Source organism: Artemia franciscana, unplaced genomic scaffold (assembly GCF_032884065.1).
Source record: "Artemia franciscana unplaced genomic scaffold, ASM3288406v1 PGA_scaffold_32, whole genome shotgun sequence".
NCBI classification, from domain to species: Eukaryota; Metazoa; Arthropoda; class Branchiopoda; order Anostraca; family Artemiidae; genus Artemia; species Artemia franciscana.
In genome coordinates, this window is record NW_027062665.1 from 2,569,141 (window position 1) to 2,592,765 (window position 23,625).

At 34.1% G+C, this 23,625-nt stretch overlaps 2 protein-coding genes across 2 annotated transcripts in view; both read left to right on the plus strand.

The window, feature by feature from the left end:
• LOC136041687 (uncharacterized) overlaps positions 1–23,625 on the plus strand; it is a 135,611-nt gene that overhangs the window by 61,556 nt on the left and 50,430 nt on the right. The gene's annotated exons all lie outside the window — the stretch shown is intronic.
• The window catches only part of LOC136041632 (transforming growth factor-beta-induced protein ig-h3-like), a 46,440-nt gene continuing 22,959 nt past the window's right edge, over positions 145–23,625 (plus strand). Inside the window, exon 1 of the mRNA XM_065726328.1 lies at positions 145–180. Within this exon, the coding sequence (XP_065582400.1) occupies positions 160–180 (21 nt within the window). The 5' untranslated portion in view covers positions 145–159. The remainder of the gene's footprint in view (positions 181–23,625) is intronic.

Consider the following 23,625-nt stretch of genomic DNA (forward strand, 5'->3'; position numbering starts at 1 on the left):
GGCTTATAGTCAATAAGCTTTATGTGACTTATCAAATTGAGATATAACATTCTCAGTTGTTTGCTCTGAGTCTACATTGGCTTTATTGTTTATTAATTAGATTGCTCACTCAGCAATAACTTAAAACCATCAAGGGCTTTGATTGCCCTATTGATACAGATGTCAACAAATACATTTAAGGTATGATAAAGTCCAATTGATATATTGTTTGTGTTTTAATTTTTCTTTGTCTCTTTGGAAGAAAAGTTTAATGTCTATTTTAATGTAAAAGTTGAAGTTTGATAATTCAAAGCGAAGACTTGTAAACAACTTTTTATAATTAACCTTTTTTCAACGCGTTTTACTAATCTTGTTTTATAATTGGACAAAACAGCAACCCTTTGTACTCTGTTAATAAAATCTTATTAATACTTAATCAAAATAGTAGCCCTCTTTTACCCGCCTAAAGTATTGTTCATATTAGGATTCCTCTTGGGGCGAGTACAAGAGCTATGAACTAACTGTTTTGATATGGGAGGGTAAGACATCCTTTAATCCCTGGGAATATGAGATGGCTACGGGAATTTAACCCGCCTATTCCATTTACAGGCTTTTTGACATTGTTTTACTATATCAGTTGCCACTTTACACGGCATTTCCTGAAATGTATCAAATGAAAATATTGAGATGGTCTTCAAAACCGTCGAAAAGTAGAAATAACTATGCATCTGGGTCTGACCATTCCTACCCAACCTCTGGGGCAAGGGCTGCAAGTTATATAAGCTGCCCATTTTAACAAATAAGGTTTCTATGGAAGGAGTCAAAGAGTCAAAAGTGATCAAAGAGCAACCAGCGTCCCAACAACGCAATTCTTCCCCTAGCACATCTGGTCAAATTTTCAGCCAGATGCTTTGTTAAAAATAGTCCCCCAGCCTCAGTGGTAAGGACGTTAGGTTGTTCAAATAACCCATATTTAACATATAAGGTTTTTTTTAGAAGTGGGCATGTTTGATTAAGGTCGTATCCAAAAAGTCTAAGGGTTATTAAGGTGAAACTTTAGAGAATGCTGAGGGATGTATTATACTAAATCAAAAGGCACTATGCGTATCAAGCTTATCAAAAAGGAGGATCTGCAATGTTTTAAGAAAAACTGAGTGTATTAAATTGAAACTTTTTCAGAAATATTGAAAGATATATTAAAAGTTTGTGTGAGGGCTTCCCACCCTCCTTTGCCCTTTTAACTTGCCCCCCACAAAAAAATGATTAAAATTTGGAAAATGTCATCTTGATCAAAATCGTTAAAAAGTCAATTAACTATGCCTCTGTGGATGATAGAACTCCCCTCAGCTTATGAGAGGGATACTGAGAGGGATTATGAGAGGGATTATGAGAGGGAAAAGAAAACTAATCTAAAAACTAATCTAAAGAATCAAAGAGCAGTTGCTCTTTGATTCTCATTGAAGTAATTCGCATAGCTGCTTTTCCCTACGTGGATAAGTAGCGACAATTGTATTTATTATATTTGGTGGTGGTTTTTATTTGTTTTTAGATTAGTTTTCTTTTAATTTTCTATCTTGTGCTGAAGACGCCTTGTTTTATACAGGCGAAATATCCGCGTTGTTTTAGTCTTTTAATTTTACTGGCCGTCGTCTCGTTTGAAGTTTTCTTTTTTAGAGTTTTATCTCTCTTGATTGTTTATTGTCATGTCTGGCCAGTTCGGCTTAAGAACTTTCATTATATATGACCGGGGGGAGCCCGGGCCCCGGCACTTACTCACACGAAACATACAAGTATGTATAGGTAGAATTTAAACATTATTCACATTTTGCTTAACTCTTTTCATGTTCATGTGCAGGGGAGGGAAATTGAACAACCACCCATCCCTTCTCCATATAATATTCGGGCTTATGGATTTTCTCCGCGGCTTTCATTTTTTTTTCGAAGTTGACATGTTATCTTCTTTAGCTTGACCCTACTCTCAGTTCCTGTGATGTTTATAATTCAGCTGTTAGACATTTTTTTCGTTGAGGGGGTCACTCTGCCTTCCAACTCCAATTACCTTCCCGCCAAAGAGATTTTAACGCCAGATGAAATACATTTTCATGACTAAATTCTTCAAGAGTAGTTGATCATGCTTTTGATATTTGATCAGGAAAAGATATAATACATCGCTAAGCTTAAAAGTTAAAAAAAAAAAAATTGAAATTCGAATACAGCAAATAATGGAACGCACACGAAACATAAAATATGTGCAGGTAGAATTTAAACAATATTAAAATTTTGATGAACATTTTTAAGGTGCATTTGCAAAGGACATAATTTTAGCTACTCTCCTTCCTTTACCCAAAAATATTGGGGTTCAAAAGATTTTCTCCACGACTATCATTTATCTAATTTTCTTTTGTGTGACCCCTACTCTCAATTCTTGTCATATATGTAATTCAAATGGTATTTTTTTCGAAGATGGTGGGTAACTTTTCCCCTCTCCCTTCCAAAACAGTTTCAATTATCTGTCCGGTTGATGTGGTGTATGAAATTAGTTGAGTAATATTAAAGAACATACAGTTTTTCCTAGCTACTTTTCATCTATCGGGGGGACGGACACACTTGCCCAGGAAAGAACAAAACTTGGATAAAGCTTGCAATGTGGGTACTGAGAATTTTGAAACTGCTTTAAATATTATTTCCAGGTAAAAAACGCTCTAAATTGAGTGTTGGGTACAAGAGAGTTAATTTCTGTTTGTTTTAGGTTTCATTAATTATTTCTATAAAATCTCAGTTTGTTTCAAACATGACACACTACTTGAATTTATTTCTGTTCGTTTTAGTTTATTACCGCTCTTTACTTTTCTTTCAGTTTCTCTTTTTAATTATCATTTTTTATTAATCATGGTGGCAGCAATAGCTGCAAACCAATAAACAGCTAAGAACGGCCCATAGTAACCAGCAATTTTAAACACATTTAAAAAAACTACCTTGTGAGAAAAAATTCCATTTGTGGCTGATTCGGAAATAATGAATATTATTTCGATTAATTTTAATAGTAAAATATTACATTTAAAACAAATTTATAGGAATTTTGAAAAATGACCCAAAACCCCTCAAAAATGGCTTCAGGCCGAAAGAAAAAATACACATTGGAATTACCATTGCTGAAAACCCCATATAGGAAATTTACAGTACCCAACATTGAACAGAAAGGAAAATCGCTTCTTCGCATGAGTAGTTCTGATGTGTCCTTTACTTCTTCTTTTTCATCACCGCTAGAGGGGCACTAAAATATAATAGAAAGCTGTATAAAGGCTCATTTGAAAGGAATTAGCTGTACCCACGGGTTCTTTGCTTGTAACATAACATTAATTTTTTGAAAAAAAATGCTTCTTCATTGGATCAGATCAGATCAGAAAAATTTAAATAGCCTTGGGAAACCGTATTTGATATAGGGATTCTGGGTCTTCAAAAAGGGCAATGTAATTAAGAAAAAACCAAGGTTTCAGAGGGATATGTTAAATTAAATCACAATAGACTATGTAGATGAAGGTTGTCAGAATGAGGTACAAAAAATATTGTAGGAACATCTTAGGGCAATAAGTTGAAACTTTCCGGGATTTTCATAGTTGCAGCAGTTGTGCAACCCAGTAAATGGTGAAACAACGTCCATAGTAACCAAAATCAGAAAACGAGCTTAAAGAAAAAAGATTATGTAAAAAAAAAAATTAGCTAATTCTAGCTGAATTCAAGCCGAATCCCATGAATAACTGTTATTTTAATTAGTTTTAATAGTAAATGTTGTTTTTAAAACAAATTTAAAAGCATTTACAAAACTTAGCTTGACCCCCCCCCCCCAAAAAAAAATGCCGAATCAAAATGAAAAGCTTACGATTGAATTCATGATGACTGAAAATTGTAACAGTGGAACTTTGAGTCCTCTGGCTAGAACGACATGATAAATCATTTATTTCATGGACAGCACTGACATGTCCTCATTTTTCTATATATTTTCCATCTCCGCTATTAGTAGGGCACTAGACCATCATAGAGATCTATTTTAGAGTACATTTTAAAAGATACTAACACATGTTTTGTAAGTCCCCAACCATAATATTTGAAATAAAAATAATTTTTTGCCAAATATACTATCATCTTTTTGTCATATACAGTATCACAGTATACAGTATCAAAAATTCAGTATAATTTTTTGTCAATATCATGAATGATATCATAATCGTAGGATAAAACTAAATATGATGCTCAATTAAAATTAAATGAGGACTTAAGTTTCAAATGGGGTTCGTCCTTTACCATTTCCACCTAAAAAGGTAAAAGATTTTTCTCTGTGTAATATATTTTTGACAGAAGATGCATTTACAAGTTGAAATAACTTAAAAATGACTTTATATATGTACAGATCATAAAAAAGTCACACTAAAACTTAAAAAAATTAGGATGTTGAATATCCTTGATTACCGAAATAACGTTATTTGGGACGCCAAAGGCATTGACGTCATTCATGACGTAAGGTACCAATATAAAAAGACGCTTAAGCAAGGTCACATCAATTTACTACAGAGAACCATGCCGAAGATATCATCGCAAAATAAACGTTCACGTAACGAAGAGGACCAAGGTGAAAATGTTCTACCTTCCAAGCTTAGAAAAATTTTGATTTCAAAGGGTGCTACAATAGATAACGTTGATTATTTGGGTGAAACGTCTTTACATATAGCTGTTGAGACCAAAAACCAAGATATCTGTCGAATACTAATTTCAAAGGGTGCTAGAGTAGATGCAATAAATTCATGTAATCAAACGCCTTTACATATAGCTGTTGAGACTGGAAATCTAGATATTTGTCAGTTATTGCTTTCAAAGGGTGCTGCAATAGATGCCATAAATAATTGGAAAGAAACACCTTTACATATAGCTGTTACGAATGGAAATCTGAATATATGTCAGCTATTAATTTCTAAGGGCGCTACAATAGATGCCATAGATACATGGAATAGAACACCTCTACATACAGCTGTTATGAAAGGATATCTAGATATGTGTCAGCTATTGATTTCGAAGGGTGCTGCAATAGATGCCATAAATTCTAAGAAAAAAACACGAAGTGTGGCGAATTATAATTCAGAAATTTGTCAGCTACTAATTTCAAAGGGTGCTACAATAGATAACGCAGATTCTTTGGGTAGAACGCTCCATACAGCTGTTATGAAAGGATATCTAGATATGTGTCGGCTATTGATTTCAAAGGGTGCTGCAATAGATGCCATAAATTCTAGGAAAGAAACACCTTTACATATAGCTGTTGAGACTGAAAATCTAGATATTTGTCAGTTATTGCTTTCAAAGGGTGCTGCAATAGATGCCATAAATTCTAGGAAAGAAACACCTTTACATATAGCTGTTGAGACTGGAAATCTAGATATTTGTCAGTTATTGCTTTCAAAGGGTGCTGCAATAGATGCCATAAATAATTGGAAAGAAACACCTTTACATATAGCTGTTACAAACGGAAATCTAAATATATGTCAGATATTAATTTCCAAGGGCGCAACAATAGATGCCATAGATTATGAGAAAAAAACACCGTTACATAAAGGTTTGACGAATTGTAATTCAGAAATTTGTCAGCTACTAATTTCAAAGGGTGCTATAATAGATAACGCAGATTCTTTGGGTAGAACGCTCCATACAGCTGTTATGAAAGGATATCTAGATATGTGTCGGCTATTGATTTCAAAGGGTGCTGCAATAGATGCCATAAATTCTAGGAAAGAAACACCTTTACATATAGCTGTTGAGACTGGAAATCTAGATATTTGTCAGTTATTGCTTTCAAAGGGTGCTGCAATAGATGCCATAAATAATTGGAAAGAAACACCTTTACATATAGCTGTTACGAATGGAAATCTAAATATATGTCAGCTATTAATTTCTAAGGGCGCAACAATAGATACCATAGATTATGAGAAAAAAACACCGTTACATAGAGGTGTGGTGAATTGTAATTCAGAAATTTGTCATTTACTAGTTTCAAAGGGTGCTACAATAGATAACGCAGATTCTTTGGGTAAAACGCTACATACAGCTGTTATGAAAGGATATCTAGATATGTGTCAGCTATTGATTGCAATGGGTGCTGCAATAGATGCCATAAATTCTAGGAAAGAAACACCTTTACATATAGCTGTTGAGACTGGAAATCTAGACATTTGTCAGTTATTGCTTTCAAAGGGTGCTGCAATAGATGCCATAAATAATTGGAAAGAAACACCTTTACATATAGCTGTTACAAATGGAAATCTAAATATATGTCAGCTATTAATTTCTAAGGGCGCAAGAATAGATGCCATAGATTATGAGAAAAAAACACCGTTACATAGAGGTGTGACGAATTGTAATTTAGAAATTTGTCAGCTACTAATTTCAAAGGGTGGTACAATAGATAACACAGATTCTTTGGGTAAAACGCTACATACAGCTGTTATGAAAGGATATCTAGATTTGTGTCAGCTATTGATTGCAATGGGTGCTGCAATAGATGCCATAAATTCTAGGAAAGAAACACCTTTACATATAGCTGTTACGAATGGAAATCTAAATATATGTCAGCTATTAATTTCTAAGGGTGCAACAATAGATGGCAAAGATGCTGAGAAAAAAACACCTTTACATAGAGCTGTTGCAATTTGTAATTCAAAAATTTGTCAGTTACTAATTTCAAAGGGTGCTGCAATAGATGCCATAAATTCTAGGAAAGAAACACCTTTACATATAGCTGTTAAGACTGGAAATCTAGATATTTGTCAGCTATTGCTTTCAAAGGGTGCTGCAATAGATGCCATAAATCATAGGGAAAAAACACCTTTACATATGGCTGTTACGAATGAAAACCTAAATGTGTGTCAGCTATTAATTTCTAAGGGTGCAACAATAGATGCCCTGGATTCTGAGAAAAAAACACCTTTACATAGATCTGTTGCGATTTGTAATTCAAAAATTTGTCAGTTACTAATTTCAAAGGGTGCTGCAATAGATACCATAGATAGTTGGAATAGAACACCTCTACATACAGCTGCTATCAAAGGATATCTAGATATGTGTCAGCTATTGATTTCAAAGGGTGCTGCAATAGATGCCATAAATTCTAAGAAAAAAACACCTTTACATATGGCTGCTACGAATGAAAATCTACATATATGTCAGCTATTAATTTCTAATGGTGCAGCAATAGATGCCATAGATTCTGAGAAAAAAACACCTTTACATAGAGCTGTTGCGATTCGTAATTCAGAAATTTGTCAGCTACTAATTTCAGAGGGTGCTATAATAGATAACGTAGATGCTTTGGGTGAAACGCCTCTACATACAGCTGTTGAGACCAAAAACCAAGATATCTGTCGACTACTAATTTCAAAGGGTGCTAGAGTAGATGCTATAAATTCATATAATCAAACGCCTTTGCATATAGCTGTTGACACTGGAGATCTAGACATTTCTCTGCTATTGATTTCAAACGGTGCTACAATAGATGCCATCGATTTTATGAGTGAAACACCTCTACATTATGCTGCTTCTTCTGGAGAACTAACAGCCTGTCAGGTATTGATTTCAAATGGTGCTACAATAGATGCTTTAAATTCTAGTAGCTCAACCCCTTTACATCTTGCCGCACAGAACGGTCACTTGGATGTGTGTAGGTTACTATTGTCCAAGGGTGCAGGCATGAATTCTACAAACTCAAATAATGAGACACCTTTAATGCTTGCTTCTTCCTCTTACCCCTCAAAGGTAAGGGTGGCTAAATATCTTTCAGCAAATAACGCAGTTTTTCATCCTTACGCGTTGAAATGCATTTGCCGGGACGTAATAAATATAACTGCACGCAAGACCCAAATGTGCGATAATATTTCGAATATACCGAAAAATTTGGAAAACTACCTAACTTATAAGGGTGAACTTATAAGTTTTAGAACTACTTTTTTTAATTCGTTTTCTTTGTCTCGTAGTTATACCTTGGAACACACCAGAAATATGAGGATTTGGGCTAGGAGAAGAGTGCTTTAAACATGATTTCTTATAGCAATAAAAAGCCATAAAACGTCAAAACTTCACATAGGGTGTGATATATTTATTTTCAAGTATTATTTTCGAAGTATTTATTTCCAAAGTAAATGTTATTTCTCGAATGTAAAAGTATATCAACAAGTTTCAGTTAAACAACAAAAAACGGTTCTTCAAACAATTTTGCGATAACTTTGTTTTTAAACTAGGGCCAAAAAACTCAAACAGAAATCTAGTCCTTCCACCTATTTTTTCTGTTCAATTCTTATGTAACAAAACTGCACTAAATAATTTTTTTTTTTGTAGCTACAATTGCTCAAAATTATGGAACAGCACCAAGCCACCAAGAAATAGTAAGAAGTGGTGAATGTGCAAATACTGAGGGCTGTCCACGTGGGATGTTGAAGAGAGAAGAAGTTGATCAGCCCAATTTTCTATTATTAAGGATACCACCTAAGCTCCCAAGGTCTATGTTTGATCCTAAAGTGGTACAAAATATAGAAGGGAACGCGTACAAGGAAAATTTAGGCACCGATAAGTGACACGGACCAATGAAACAAATGGATAATGCAAGATCCAAACAGAGTTTGAATTATAAAAGATCTACTGCTTGCAATAAATAACAAGCTATAAGAACCACTATTTTTGACCCTTGTTCAAAATAGTACGGTACCTGAAAATATAAAACATCTTTGCAGTTCACATAGAATAGACAATTTCCCATTCATAAAAGAAGAGAGAGGCACTGATTAATAGACAAAACAATATATCAATCATATGATTTGTAATTAAATAAAAAAAAACTAGTTTTTTTAGCTGAAAGTAAGGAGCGACATTAAAACTTAAAACGAACAGAAATTACTCCGTATATGAAATGAGTTGTCCCCTCCGCAATCCCTCGCTCTTTACGCTAAAGTTTGACTCTTTGCCACAATTTTACTTTTTAAAACAATTAAAAGCTTTAGCGTAAAGAGCGAGGGATTGTGGAGGGGACAACTCATTTCATATACGGAGTAATTTCTGTTCGTTTTAAGTTTTAATGTCGCTCCTTACTTTCAGCTAAAAAAACTAGTTTTTTTTTATTTAATTTCTGAACGTTTTTAAATTAATGCATGTTTGGTTTTGGCTCTCCGCACACAAATTATTATAATGAAATTTGTATATTAATTCTTTTTTTGGCTAAATGGCTTTCTCTTAGTTTTGATCAGACGATTTTGAGAAATAAGGGGTGGAGAAGGAGGCCTAGTTGCCCTCGAATTTTTCGGTTACTTAAAAAGGCAACTAGAACTTTTAATTTTTAACAAACGTTTTTATTAGTAAAAAATATACGTAACTTAAGAATTAACTTACGTAACAAACTTTCATAATCTTACATTTTTATTATGTATACGAGGGGGTTTGTACCCTCGTTAATACCTCGCTCTTCACACTAAATCGTAAGTTTTGTCCCAATTCTTTAAGAATGACCCCTGAACCAGAAAGGCTGTAGAATAAATAGTTGAAATTACTAAAAATACTTTAGCATAAAGAGCAAGGTATTTATCTTCTCCTAAATACCTCGCTCTTTATGCTAAAGTATTTTTAGAACCCCTCATATGCGTAATAATCTCTGTTCGTTTTAAGTTTCAATGCTACTTCTTCCTTTAATTTGAAAAAACTTTTCATGATTATTTTTCATTGTTTTCTTATAGTAATGCTAGAGAATCCTGCGCCCTTGTCATTGAATTTTTCTTCCCCATGACAGAGTCCTCCAAGGAAAGATCCTCCAACATAGCCTCCTCTCTTCAGCCCCACCCCCAAACAAAATAAAATCCCCCTGAAAACGTCTGTACACTTCCCAATAACCATTACTATATGTAAACACTGGTCAAAGTTTGTAACTTGCAGCCCTTCCCCCAGGGATTGTGGGGGAGTAAATAATCCCCAAAGACATAGTTATTATGGTTTTCGACTATGCTGAACAAAATGGCTATCTCAAAATTTTGATCTGTTGACTTTGGGAAAAACATGAGCGTGGGAGGGGGCCTAGATGCCCTCCAATTTTTTTCGTCACTTAAAAAGGGCACTAGAACTTTTCATTTCCGTTAGAATGAGCCATCCTGCGACATTCTAGGACCACTTGGTCGATACGATGACCCCTGGGGAAAAGAAAAAAAAAAAAACAAAAAAAAAACAAACAAATAAACACGCATCCGTGATTTGCCTTTTGGCAAAAAATTCAAAATTCCACATTTTTGCAGATAGGAGCTTGGAACTCCTACAGTAGGGTTTTCTGATACGCTGAATCGGATGGTGTCATTTTCGTTAAGATCCTACGACTTTTAGGGGGTATTTCCCCCTATTTCCCTAAATAAGGCAAATTTTCTCAGGCTCCTAACTTTTGATGGGTAAGACTAAACTTGATGAAACTTATATATTTAAAATCAGCATAAAAATGCAATTCTTTTGATGTAGCTATTGATATCAAAAATCAATTTTTTAGAGTTTTGGTTACTATTGAGCCGGGTCGCTCCTTACTACAGTTCGTTACCACGAACTGTTTGATATTACAAAAAGTGGTTTGACAAGAGAAGGGAAAGTGGACATCCACAACACTCGGCAATCAAACAGTTCATGGGAACGAACTGTAAGTAAGGAGTGACCCGGCTCAATGGTAAACGAAATAAAATAATGGAATTGTGATACTAATAGTTACATCGCAAGAATTGTATTTTTATGCTGATTTTAAATAAATAAGTTTCATCAAGTTTAGTCTTACTTATAAAAAGTTACGAGAAAATTTGTGTTATTTTAGAAAATAGGGGAAAAGACACCCTAAAAGTCATATAATCTTAGCAAAAATTACACCGTTAAATTCAGCGTATCTGCAAATTCCTGTAAAAGTTTCAACCTCCTATCTACAAAAATGTGGAATTTTGTATATTACAGATTTTGGATCCGTGTTCTTTTTTCCAGGATATTTTTCATTTTTCACGTTCGGGGGGGAGTAGGGGGGGCGTTGAGAGATTTCATTACTTGGGAAGATCTTTCCAAGGAGGAATTTGTCATGAGAAAAGAGAATTTCCCTGAACTATTAAAAAAAACAATGAGAAAATAAAAAAATAAAAAGTTTTTTTAACTTTTTTTTAAGGAGCAGAATTGAAACTTAAAACGAACAGAAATTATTGCGCATATGAGGGATTCACCTCCTCGTACTACCCCATTCTTTAGGGTCGAGTATTTTAGTAGTTTTAACTATTTATTTCTACGGCCTCTGTGATTCAGGGGTTATTCTTAAAGAACTAAGACAAAATTCAAGCTTTAACTTAAAGAGCAAGGTCTTGACGAGGCGGCAAACCCCATCATATACGTAATAAAAATATACAGATATAGAAGTTTGTTAGATGAGTTGTATCGTAAGTTGCGTTATATTTATTACTAATAAAAATGTTTGTAAAAAATTAAAACTTCAAGTTGTATTTTTAGATAACCAAAAATTGGATGGCAACTACGACTCTGCCTCCACCCCTTTTTGTTGTAAAAATAGTCTCATCAAAAATATGAGAAAGACAAATAAATTATTATTTTCTTATTAAAAAAAATTTATATGCAAATTTCGTTTTAATTATTCATGTGCAGTGAGCCAAAATCAAAACATCTATCGATTCAAAAATATTCAGAAATTAGATAAGAGAATAAGTTTTTCAAATGAAAGTAGGGAGTGACATTAAAACTTAAACGAATAATATTTAGAGGGATAAATATTCAGAGGGTCGCAGCCGTCCACTATCGCGTCTCTTGCCTTACTCGGAAATTGTATGTATATATAGTTTGTTTTTTGTATAGCACTTGACGAGGGTTGGAAGAGTCAAGAGCTCATATGGCATGAGCTCTAGCAAAATTCTAAGAGTCAATAGATTGATTTTAAGGAAAATCAGAGGCTTAATACCGGTCATGATTTAAAATAAAAGCTCTGAGACACAAGGTCCTTCTAAATATTAAAATTCATTAAGACCTGATCACCCATACGTATGTTAAAAATACCTCATTTTCTAATTTTTTCGCTCCTTTCAACCCCCTCAGATGGTCGAATCGGTAGAAACTACTTAAACAAATCAATTTTTGCAGGTCTCTGACAAAATTACCAATTTTCATCGTCCTAGCACGTCCAGAAACTTCGAACTCGCCAAAGCACTGGACCCCCACTAATTCCCCCAAAAGAGAGCGGATCTAGTCTAGTTACGTCAATCACGTATCTACGACATTTGCTTATTCTACCCACCAAGTTTCATCCCGATCTCTCCACTCTAAGCGTTTTCCATGTTTTCCGGTTTCCCCAACAAACTCCCCTCAATGTAACTAGATCTGGTCGGGATTTTGAAAAAGAACTCTGGGGCATGAATTCCTTCTACATATCGAATTTCATTAAGATCCGGTCACCCGTCAAAATAATACCTCAGGCCGAAAGTCAAAAATACCTCAAATTTTCCAATTTTTTCGAATTAATATTTTGACCCCCAGCTCCCCAAAAGAGAGCGAATTCAGTCTGGTTTTATGCAAAAGTGCAATTATTAAAGCTTTTATACTCAATCACCAGTTCAGAGACTAAGAATTTACCAATAATCTGACTTTGTTGTAGTCAAAAGTGCTTTTATTATTTTTTTTGGCATTCAGCCTTCAACTAAAAATACCCAGAATTTATGAAGTCCCACAGTTTATTGTATTCAAAAGTGCATTTATTAAATTTTTTGTACCCAGCCAGCAGCCAAGACACTCAGATTTACCTAATAACTGAGTTTGTTCTATGCAAAAAATTTTTATTAATTTTTTATACCCGGTCACCAGTTCAGAGACTTAGAAATTACCAAGTAGTTGAATTTGTTGTAGTCAAAAGTGCTTTTATTTTTTGTTTTGGTACTCGGCCAGCAAGTAAAAATTTGGAATTTATCAACTACCTGAGTTTATTATATTAAATAGTACTATCATTAAATTTTTTTTACTCAGTCAGCAGCTAAGAAACTTGGGTTTTACCTACTAGTTGAGTTTGTTCCATGCAAAAGTGCTTTTATTTTTTATTTTCTGATACTCAGTCACCAATTACAAGACTCGGAAATTACCCAGTAGTTGAGTTTGTTGTAGTCAAAACTGCTTTTATTAATTGTTTGGCACTCAACCAGCAAGAAATCCACTAGGAGTTTATCATCTACCAGAGTTTATTGTAGTCAAAAGAAAATAAGAGTTTACCCACTACCTGAAGTTGTTACATGCAAAAGCGCTTTTTATAGATTTTTGTGCTCAGTTAACGATTAAAAGACTTTGAAATTACCAAGTAGCTAAGTTTGTTGTTATCAAAAGTGCTTTTATTAATCATTTTGGTACTCAGCCACCAAGTAACCGCTCGAAATTTATCAACTGCTTTACTATTGTAATGAGAAGTGCTTCTTATTAAATTTTGTTGCTTAGTCAGCAACTAAGACACTCAAAATTTGCCTAGTAGCTGAGTTGCTTGCATGCAAATTTGCCTTTTTATTTATTTTATTTATCCTCAGTCACCAATTGAAAGACTCGAAATTTACAAGCTAGTTGAATTTGTTGTAGTCAAAATTGTTTTAATATTTTTTTGTTCTCAGCCAGCAACTAAAGCATTCGGAATTTAGTAACTTTCTCAATTTATTGCTGTCAAAAGTGCTTTTATAGTTTTTGGTGCTCAGCAAGCAACTAAGCCACTTGGAATTTACCTACAAGCTGAGTTTGTTCTCTACAAAAGTAATTTTTATTAATTGTTTGATGCTCAGTCACCTGTCAAAATGCTTGGAATTTACCATTTAGCTGAGTTTATTATAGTAAAAGTGCTTTTGTTAATCTTTTTGGTAGTCAAATATTAAGTAAAACATCCGGAATGCATTAACTACCTGAGTTTAGTGTAGTCAAAAGTACATTTATTAAAGTTTTGATGCTCAACCAATGCAAAAGTAAAACAATCCGGAATGTATTAACTACCTGAGTTTATTGTAGTCAAAAGTACATTTATTAAAGTTTTGATGCTCAGCCAGCAACTAAGACAGTCAGAATTTACCTACTACCTGAGGCTTTTGCATGCAAAAGTGCTTTTCTATTCATTTTTTATACTCAGTCACCGATTAAAAGACTTGGATCTTAAAAAGTAGGTACGTTTGTTCCTATCAAAAGTGCTTTTATTAATTATTTGGTACTCAGCCACCAACTAACCACTCGGCATTTATGAACTAAGTGAGTTTATGGTAGTCAAACGTGCTTCCTATTAATAATTTTTGCTCAGTCAGCAACTAAGACACTTACCTTACCTTAGATCCTCCTGAGCCATCGGTGGTGCATAAGGCGTCGACAAAGTCTCTCCATTCATCACGAAGCTGTGCGGCTGCAGTGATATCTTCCCATTGCGGAGTGAGGGACATTTTTGCCTTTTTCAGGTCCCGATCATACTGCCTCCACAGTGTGTATTTTGGTCGGCCTCGTCTTCGTCTTCCTTATTGCTGCCATTGATACACTCTTGAGGGCAGTCTGTCTTCGGGCATGCGTAGAACATGATTCAAATATGTCCATCTTCGTTTCTTCAAAACTTCGGTCACTATTGGCTGGTTTGTTTTCAGCCGGATTTCCCTAGTGGTAATTTTCTGATGCCAACTGATTTTGAGGATCCTTCGAAGGCAAATGTTTTTGAATCCAAGGATACGTTTCTCAAGTTGTTGGTTGAGTTTCCAACATTCACTGGCGTACATCAATATAAACAAAACATTGCTGTTGAACAGGCGCAATTTTAAACGACGTGAGTATTTGTTGCTTCTCCAAATTGGTGTTAGTCTGTTGAAGGCGCCTGATGCTTGTCCAATCCTTCTCTTGATTTCAAATGTTACATCACCAGTATTTTCTATCCAGCTTCTTAAGTATTTAAATTCTTGGACCTGCTCAACAGATTTATCGGAGCATTGAAGAGCTAGGAGGGAGCCAGATGTGGACATACTTTTTGATTCATCGACGTTGATCGACAATCCGACCTCTCGGGCTTTTTCTGAGATTTCATCAAATAGCAGCTGTAATCGATCTTTGGCGTCTTCTAGCAGTACTATATCATCTGAAAAGTCAAGATCTGCGAGTTGTTTGTTGTTGACGTTTACTCCATAGCCCGTAGACTGTCTGAGTACGTAGTCCATAACTATTGTAAATAAAAGTGGTGATAATACACATCCTTGCTTGACACCAGTCATGATTTTGAAATATCTTGTAACTCCGTTTTCTGTTCGAACACAGCATTCTGTTTCTTTGTACAGGGCGATAATCAGTTCTACTATCTTGGGGGGTATTCCATAGTATTTGAGGATTTTCCATAAGATTTCTCGGTCAACCAAGTCAAAGGCCTTTTCTAAGTCAATGAAAAGAACAGAGGCGCCATTTGGGCAAAATCTTGAGGTGGGCATGGGGCATTTGACAGAACTTGAGACTTTTATTATGAATCTAACCTACTTTCAAAGTCTGCAATGATTAATAGCAAATAGCGTAATTACCCCAAGGGTCGTCAGGTAATTACACTCTTTGGCTAATAGGCGTGCAGTTTGTTCAAATAATTTGAACACAATTGATTATATTGGACATAATGGATAATTATGGCCGGAAAAAGGCCCTTTGAGGTGGAAGCTTGGGCCCCCTGGAAAACCTGGGGTGGGCATTTACCCACCCCGGACCCCCCCCAAATGGCCCCTCTGCTCTGTTAATAAAATCTTAGTAATACTTAATCAAAATATTAACCCTCTTTTACCCGCCTAAAGTATTGTTCATGTTATGATTCCGTTTGGGGACGAGTACAAGAACTATGAACTAAGTGTTTTGATACAGGAGGGTAAATCATCCTTTAATCCTTGGGTATATGAGATGGCTACTGAAATTCACCCCGCTTATCCCATTTCCGAAGCTTTTTGACATTGTTTTAATTCGTCAGTAGCCATTTTACACGGCATTTCCTGAAATGTATCTGATCAAAATATTGATATGTTCTTTTTTTTTCAAAATAGTCAAAAGATAAAAATAACTATGCCTCTGGGTCTGAAGATCCCCATCCCAACCTTTGGGACAAGAGCTGCAAGTTGTGCAAGCTGTCAAACTTAGCAGATAAGGTTTCTATGGAAGGAGTCAAAGAGTGAAAAGTGAACAAAGAACAACCAGCCTCCCAACCACGCCATTCTTCCCCTAGTACATCTAATTAAAACTTTCAGGTAGCTGCTTTGTTCAAAAGTCAAAAGGTCAAGTAAAAATCACTCTGGGGTAGACACCCTCCACCCAGTCCCGATTGTAAAGGCTTTAAGTTTTTCAAACTGCCGATATTTAACATATAAGGTTTCTTATTTTAGAAGTGGGCATGTTTGACTCAGGGTGTATCCGAAAAGTCTAAGGTGTATTTAGGTGAAACGTTAGAGAATGTTGAGGGGTATGTTATACTAAATCAAAAGCCACTATACGTATCCAGTTTATCAAAAAAGAGAATCCATAATGTTTTAAGAGCGGCTGAGTGTATTAAGTTGAAACTTTCAGAAAATATTGAAGGATATATAAGAAATTATTCTAAGGGCTTCCACCCCCCCAATACCTTTTTCAGTTGCCCTCAGAGGCGCCATTTGGGGGGGCAGGGGGGGGGGGCAAATGCCCACCCCAGATTTTCCAGGGGCCCAAGCTTCCACCACAAAGGTCCCTTTGCCAGCCATAATAGTTACACTATTTGCTACTGGCCATTGTAACCTTTGAAAGTAGGTTAGATACATAGTTAAATTCTCAAGTTCTGTCAAATGTCCATTTCCTAGATGATTATATTAATATCATGAATTCTGAATGATGGTTAATTTTCACTGTTGGTTCTTTTTTCTCACTGGTCCAGACTCTATACAAATTCATTTCCAACAGCAACACTCGACATCAGTTGTTTGTTGAGTTGTTTGTTGAGCTGGAAAGAAGTGCTGCCACACGATAGTCTTACTGATATCGACCTATATCGAAGGTTAGACTCCGATATGAATGTATTTTAACTGTACTGTCTGCTGTAAGCGAGGGAGCCGACGGTGAAGCACGGGCAGAGGCAGCTAAGGTCCAGAAGAAGATGGGATCGTTCCTTATTATCTTCCAATTGCACTACAATGAAGCAAATATGCAAGCGAGGAACTCGCTGTCTCAGCAGCTCCAGGCCATCGACTTGGTTATTTCCCGATCGCACACCCTGATTCAGGCCACAAGTAGCGAACTCACCGACCTGCTTTCAGATGCTTCATTTGTATCGATTTTCGAGAAGGCTAAACAGTTTGTGACAGAACTCGAAATCAAAGTACCTGCTGTGAATGAACCCGCGACTAGACCCTCCTCTGTTGGTCAGAAAGGACGACCTTGAAGAACTCAAAATATCACCAAGCATCTGAAACAGCTTGTGACAACTTTGAAGCTAGGATAGAATATCATCGAATCTGGAAATCGGACTACTACTTTGGCGGACGAAATGAAGTTAGAATACTTCGAAACTTTTAACCGTCTACTAGCTGAATTTGACAGAAGGTTCACAGATAATTTGCCAGTGCTGAGTACACTCAAAGCCTTGGATCCAAGCTCAACCAAGCTTATGGACATAGAGCTGCTCAGGCGTTTCTCTGCTCTTTACGGTGAGCTGGATATCGACTACATTCTTCTTGAATCTCAAGCTGGTAAGGAAAACCGAGATTTTGGTTACTACCCTCAGCATAGCAATGAAGATTACTTTCACCGACATATTGTTTACTTAAATAAGAAATTCTCTCGCTAAGAAATGCCAGCCTGTAGTCTGGTTGAATTTTCCACTTTCAGTTTAATCACTTAACCTCGTTGATTGTATTCTTTGTTGTTATAATTAATCTTAGAAGTCAGCGTGGCTGAGTTCCACACTCGGTTATAGTACATTTCCAAGCAACAAACGGGTGCTTAAAATGTGTTTTTACTTAGAATATTCGATCGATGTGTTGCCAAAACCCGCATTTTTCTTACGAGATATGAAATGAGTCGGGGGTGGGGGGCAGATTTGGCCGCCCCAAGATTTGGCCCAAATGGTGCCTCTGGTTGCCCTCGGTACAGCTTATCTTTTTGGGCTAAATGATCGTGTAGCAAAATACGACGACATGTCTCATGTTGTTGATAAATGTATTGATGGTTTTATGGACCATTCTTCTTTTACTTGTCCTACTAAAGGTAGAAAACGATCGAGAGGACATAGGAAAAATAATAAAAAATGAATTCGATTTACATATGCTTTCTATTGATCTATGCCAGCTACTTGAATCTAGGGGTATGATTTTTGTAGTAAAATGTCTAAATAATTTATCCAAGAGGAGTTTAATCAAACTTTTCTGGATTGTTAAGAATAAAATAGCTCTTGAAAATAATTTTAAAGTAATATGCGATACAATTTGCATTCTAACTAAAACGAAATTTATTTCAAAAAAGAAAAGTTTGATAAGATTGGTAATAAGGACAACACATTATATTTACTTATTAATTTTACATGTAAGCAGATTGAAGATATTAATTTACCAGAAATCCTAAATCATCGGGATGTGAAACAGGCCCTTCCTAGTAATTTGAATTATAATGATAGTCCAGTTTTAACTTATAAGTTTTCAAAAAGTATTGGGCAAATGATTTTTAATTATAATTTAATACTTAAAAGATTAGATAGTGATATAAATTGGAAACCGGTTTGTAACTGTAAGCAACTTGGCCCGTTTGTAAATCCTACTTAGAAACAAGTTATAACAAGGGACTTGTCAATAATAAAATAAGATGATCTTAAATTTATAATGAATAAAGGGGCTAAGAAACCATCGAGTGTTCTTGATAGCTTGGAAAATGATTTTGATTTATTTATTGATGAAGTGGTGTAAGAAAGAGAATAAAAATAAAGAGAGTTTTCAAAGTTGGAAGAATTTAATTATGAGTAGAATACGAAATAAAATATATTCTAGCTTAAAAAATAGTAACACTAAATCATTACTTTATAATGCTAAGATAAAACAAGCAATTGCTAATCTACAGAATGAATTTGTAATTTTGCCGGTGGATAAAGCTAATAATAATTTTGCCATAATTTGTCAGAAGCTGTATTGTGATATTTTAAAAAGGGAGCTATGCACAACTAATGTTTACGAAAAGATAAATTTAGAGGATGAGAATTTAATTGAAAAGACTGAAAAAATACTTTTAAAAAATTTAAATATTAAAATAAATGACAATGATAAAAAGTTCCCTTTCCTATATTGGACTGTAAAATTTCATAAGAGTCCCCCTGAACCACAGTCTATTGCTGGAGCAGCTAAACTTCCAACCCGCATTGCTGATACTGACCTCTCTTTAATTTTAAAGGAAATTATAAATAAACTTAAAACCTATTGTTCTGGTATTAAAAATTTTCAAATTTTAATCCATATTGGAGTGTTAATAATTCACTGCAGGTGATAGATTCTTTAACAATGGTTTCAGCTAAAAGAATTGAGTCTTTCGATTTTGTGACAATGTATACTAATTTACCACTTAATGCAGTGTTAGATAATTTAAAAACGGTTATCAAGAAATTTTTCCTCTTGTCTAGTAAGAGGTTCTTAAAAATAGACACTTATAATAAAAAAGCTATATGGACAAATTGCTTTAAGACTAAAGTTAACTTGATATGTTACAGCTTGGATATGATTTTTGATTTATTAGAATTTGTTTTATATAGCACTTATATAAGATTTGGTGATTTGTACAAGCAAATCGTGGGAATTCCCATGGGGGGGAATGCCAGCCCATTTATAGCTGACTTGGTTTTAAGTCAACTAAAATATAATTATATGATGAATAAGAATAATCCAAATAATTTAAAACATGTTTTGTCAAATAATAAAAGATATTTAGATGATATTTTGATCGTACATTGTAAGGATTTCATTGATATTTCTAAAAATATATATCCATCAGAGCTTACTCTTGAACCTAGTCATGGCACTGGTCTTGAAGATCATTTCTTAGATTTAAATATTAATATTTCTGATAGTAATAAATTAAGTTTTAAAATCTATAATGAAACAGATGAATTCGATTTTGAAGTGATTAGTTTCCCATTCCCTGAAAGTAATATACACTCAAATATCACATATTCAGCGTTTTACTCACAGTTACTTCGATATGCAAGGATTTGTAGTAATTATATTGATTTTAAAAATAAATGTAAAATCTTAAGCCAAAAATTGATATTAAGAGGTTTTTCTGCAAATAAATTAACTTGGCAATTTAAAAAATTTAGTTTTCATTATAACGAACTTTTAAATAAACACTAAAAGAATTATCTGGAAATTCTTAAGGACATTTTTGGCTAATTTTGTAGGCTCACGAAAAGTAGATGCAGCGCCATCTATTTTGCGAATTGTGTATCTAAAAGAGCGAATTTTTCAAAAATAGCCACATGGTACTGATAAAATCAGATAAGTAGTATAATTGTTTTAGTTCATTCAGGTTTTTAGCAGAGTTAATATTTGTGATTTGGTAAATTTTATCACATTAATTTACCTACTGCTGCTAAACAGAGGAATATATTAAGAGTATAAGCTTGTTTTGGTGTTACTTGGTTGTTCTACATTTGCCGGTTTTTTGTCATAGGCATATATTTCGGGGGTGATACCTGAAACGGGGATACCATGGGTATTCTGTGGTTGGCACAACACCTGACTGGGTAGAGAATTTAAAGTGCCGAAACCCTATTGGCAAGTGTATTCTCCTGATGAGCCCTTGTGTTGGGTTGTTGCCTCTGAAAATATTTGCAGTATAGCTATTTTGAAGCCAGGAGGAACAATCCCACGAGCAATTTTTACCTCACTTACAAAAGCAGAGAGGAACATACTTTGAATTACCGATTTACCTAGTAACCAGATTCGGTTATGAACCTTTTCCAGCAGCTAGATAGAAGCCAGATACTACAGAGGGCAAGTTTGGTTAAGTTATATTAAGTTAACATACATTAAGAGGATAGGCTTGTTTTGGTGTTACTTGGTTGTTCTACATTTGCTGGTTTTTTGTCATAGGCTTATATTTTGGGGGTGATACCTGACACGGGGATACCATGGGTATTCTGTGGTAGGCACAACACCTGACTGGGTAGAGAATTTAAAATGCCGAAACCCTATTGGCAAGTGTATTCCTACGTGTTTTTTTTACAGGACCTTTAACTTTTGCTTTGGCTTGCCTTTTATCATTATGAAAGACGTATCGCTGTATATATATATATATATATATATATATATATATATATATATATATATATATATATATATATATATATATATATATATATATATATATATATATATATATATATATATATATATATATATCGCTGTATATATATATATATATATATATATATATATATATATATATATATATATATATATATATATATATATATACATATATATATATATATATATATATATATATATATATATATATATATATATATATATATATATGTGTATATATATATATATATATATATATATATATATATATATATATATATATACATATATATATATATATATATATATATATATATATATATATATATATATATATATATATATATATATATATATATATATATATATATCTATATATAATGAAAAGAGAAATCATCAATGTAACAGCACAAACACAAAAAAAAAAAATAAACAAAAAAAAAATAAAAAAAAAGAAGAAAAAAACAAAGGAAAGAAAGAAGATAGAAGGAGAAAGGGAAAACTGTTTTCCTAAATTAGTGGTTAATATAGACCAGCACTTGAATGAGGCCTTAACCCTACTCATCCATACAACCACATAGGTCAAACAGCATATCCATACACAATCAACCATAAAGAATAATCCATGGACAGGCAGTCATGTCGTCAATAAGTATAAGTCGTCATTTACCAAACAATAAAGACAAATAATTCAGAGGCAAAAACCCAACACAAGGGCTCATCAGGAGAATATGTATATATATATATATACATATATGTATATATATATATATATATATATATATATATATATATATATATATATATATATATGACTTTTCTTGAAGCTATGATGTCCCAATAGACCTTAATTTAAAAGTAGTGCCCTTGTAAACCTACGTGTTTTTTTTATTGGATCAACACTTTCAATTTGTTTCGTTCGTTTTACCTTGGCTCGTCTTTCGTCATTATAAAATACAAATCACCGAACTTTGTTTTTTTAATAAAGGTATGGTATGCATTGATGATCAAGATATGAATCAAGATTGATCAAGATAGGTATTAGAGTCCTTAATCTGTGCTGCATATCCTCTTTGCAAATTACACGGATCGCACAACCTAAACTTTTCATTATGCTCGTCAACAATTGTAAAACTGTCAAAGGACGACTAGTGTTGTCAAGTTATACATATGTAGGACGACCAGTGTTGTCGAGTTATACATATATAGTGGACATGCATAGAACATTTTTTCCGGTATTGAATCTCTCACCACCAAAATAAAATTGACTTATCAACAATAAAAAGAGTGATCTTTTCTAGTTCTAAAAAGAGAGAAATAGTATGCTACTAAAATTAAAACATAATTAAAACAATATATCAATCATTTTGCTCTTACTGATTCAACTTATTGTCCTCAATATATTTCACTATTATGTTTAAAGCAGCTTGGAGTCTATGTATATGTATTATATTAAGCTTTGCCGCAAAAAGTAACCGCTCCTCCAATTTCAATTTACTCAATGATATCAGATATCTGGCATACATATAATCTCATTTAAGGTTCATTCGAGATCTTCTTGAAATTTCTACTTTTACTTTTTGTACTTGTGTCTTTGTATCAGTGCCACTGTTGCCAGCTCCAATATCAACTTCTGAAAGTGTAAGCAGACTGATCATTTTTACTATTATGTCTTGTCAAACAAAAAGTTGATGATAAAGAATCTACTCAAACTGTTTTCTCTCTGAATTTAACTTTCTTACTAATTTTAAAATACGTTAAAAATCCAGCCATATTTTGGATATGGTTGCTACGGCTGGTTGCTAGGACCTCGCGTCTATATTAAAATGAGACTCTTATGGAATTATGCAGAAGATAAGCATCTTCTTTAGTATAGACAATCTGTTTGCTCGGGAAAGTCCAGTGACTGGTTCTGGTTGATAGGTAAACCTGTCATAGAATTTTTTGGCTAATCCGATTATGCCAATAAGATTCGTCTAGGACTATTGACCTAATCCCTAATCTTGAAGGACGTATAACCAGGAGCATTGACCCCACCACAACATATGAATGGAGTGAGACAAGTCTAGCAGGTTATATAAGTTGTAAGGAAAATGATCCGCTCTGTATTCGTTAATTTGACTTCCGAATTTAATACTTTGGCTTAAAAAAACCAGAAAAGCTTTTAGTTGAGAGTAGTATAGCCATTTTGAAGCCAGGAGCAACAATCCCACGAACAATTTTAGCCTCACTTACAAAAGCCGAGAGGAACATACTTTGAATTACCGATTTACCTAGTAACCAGATT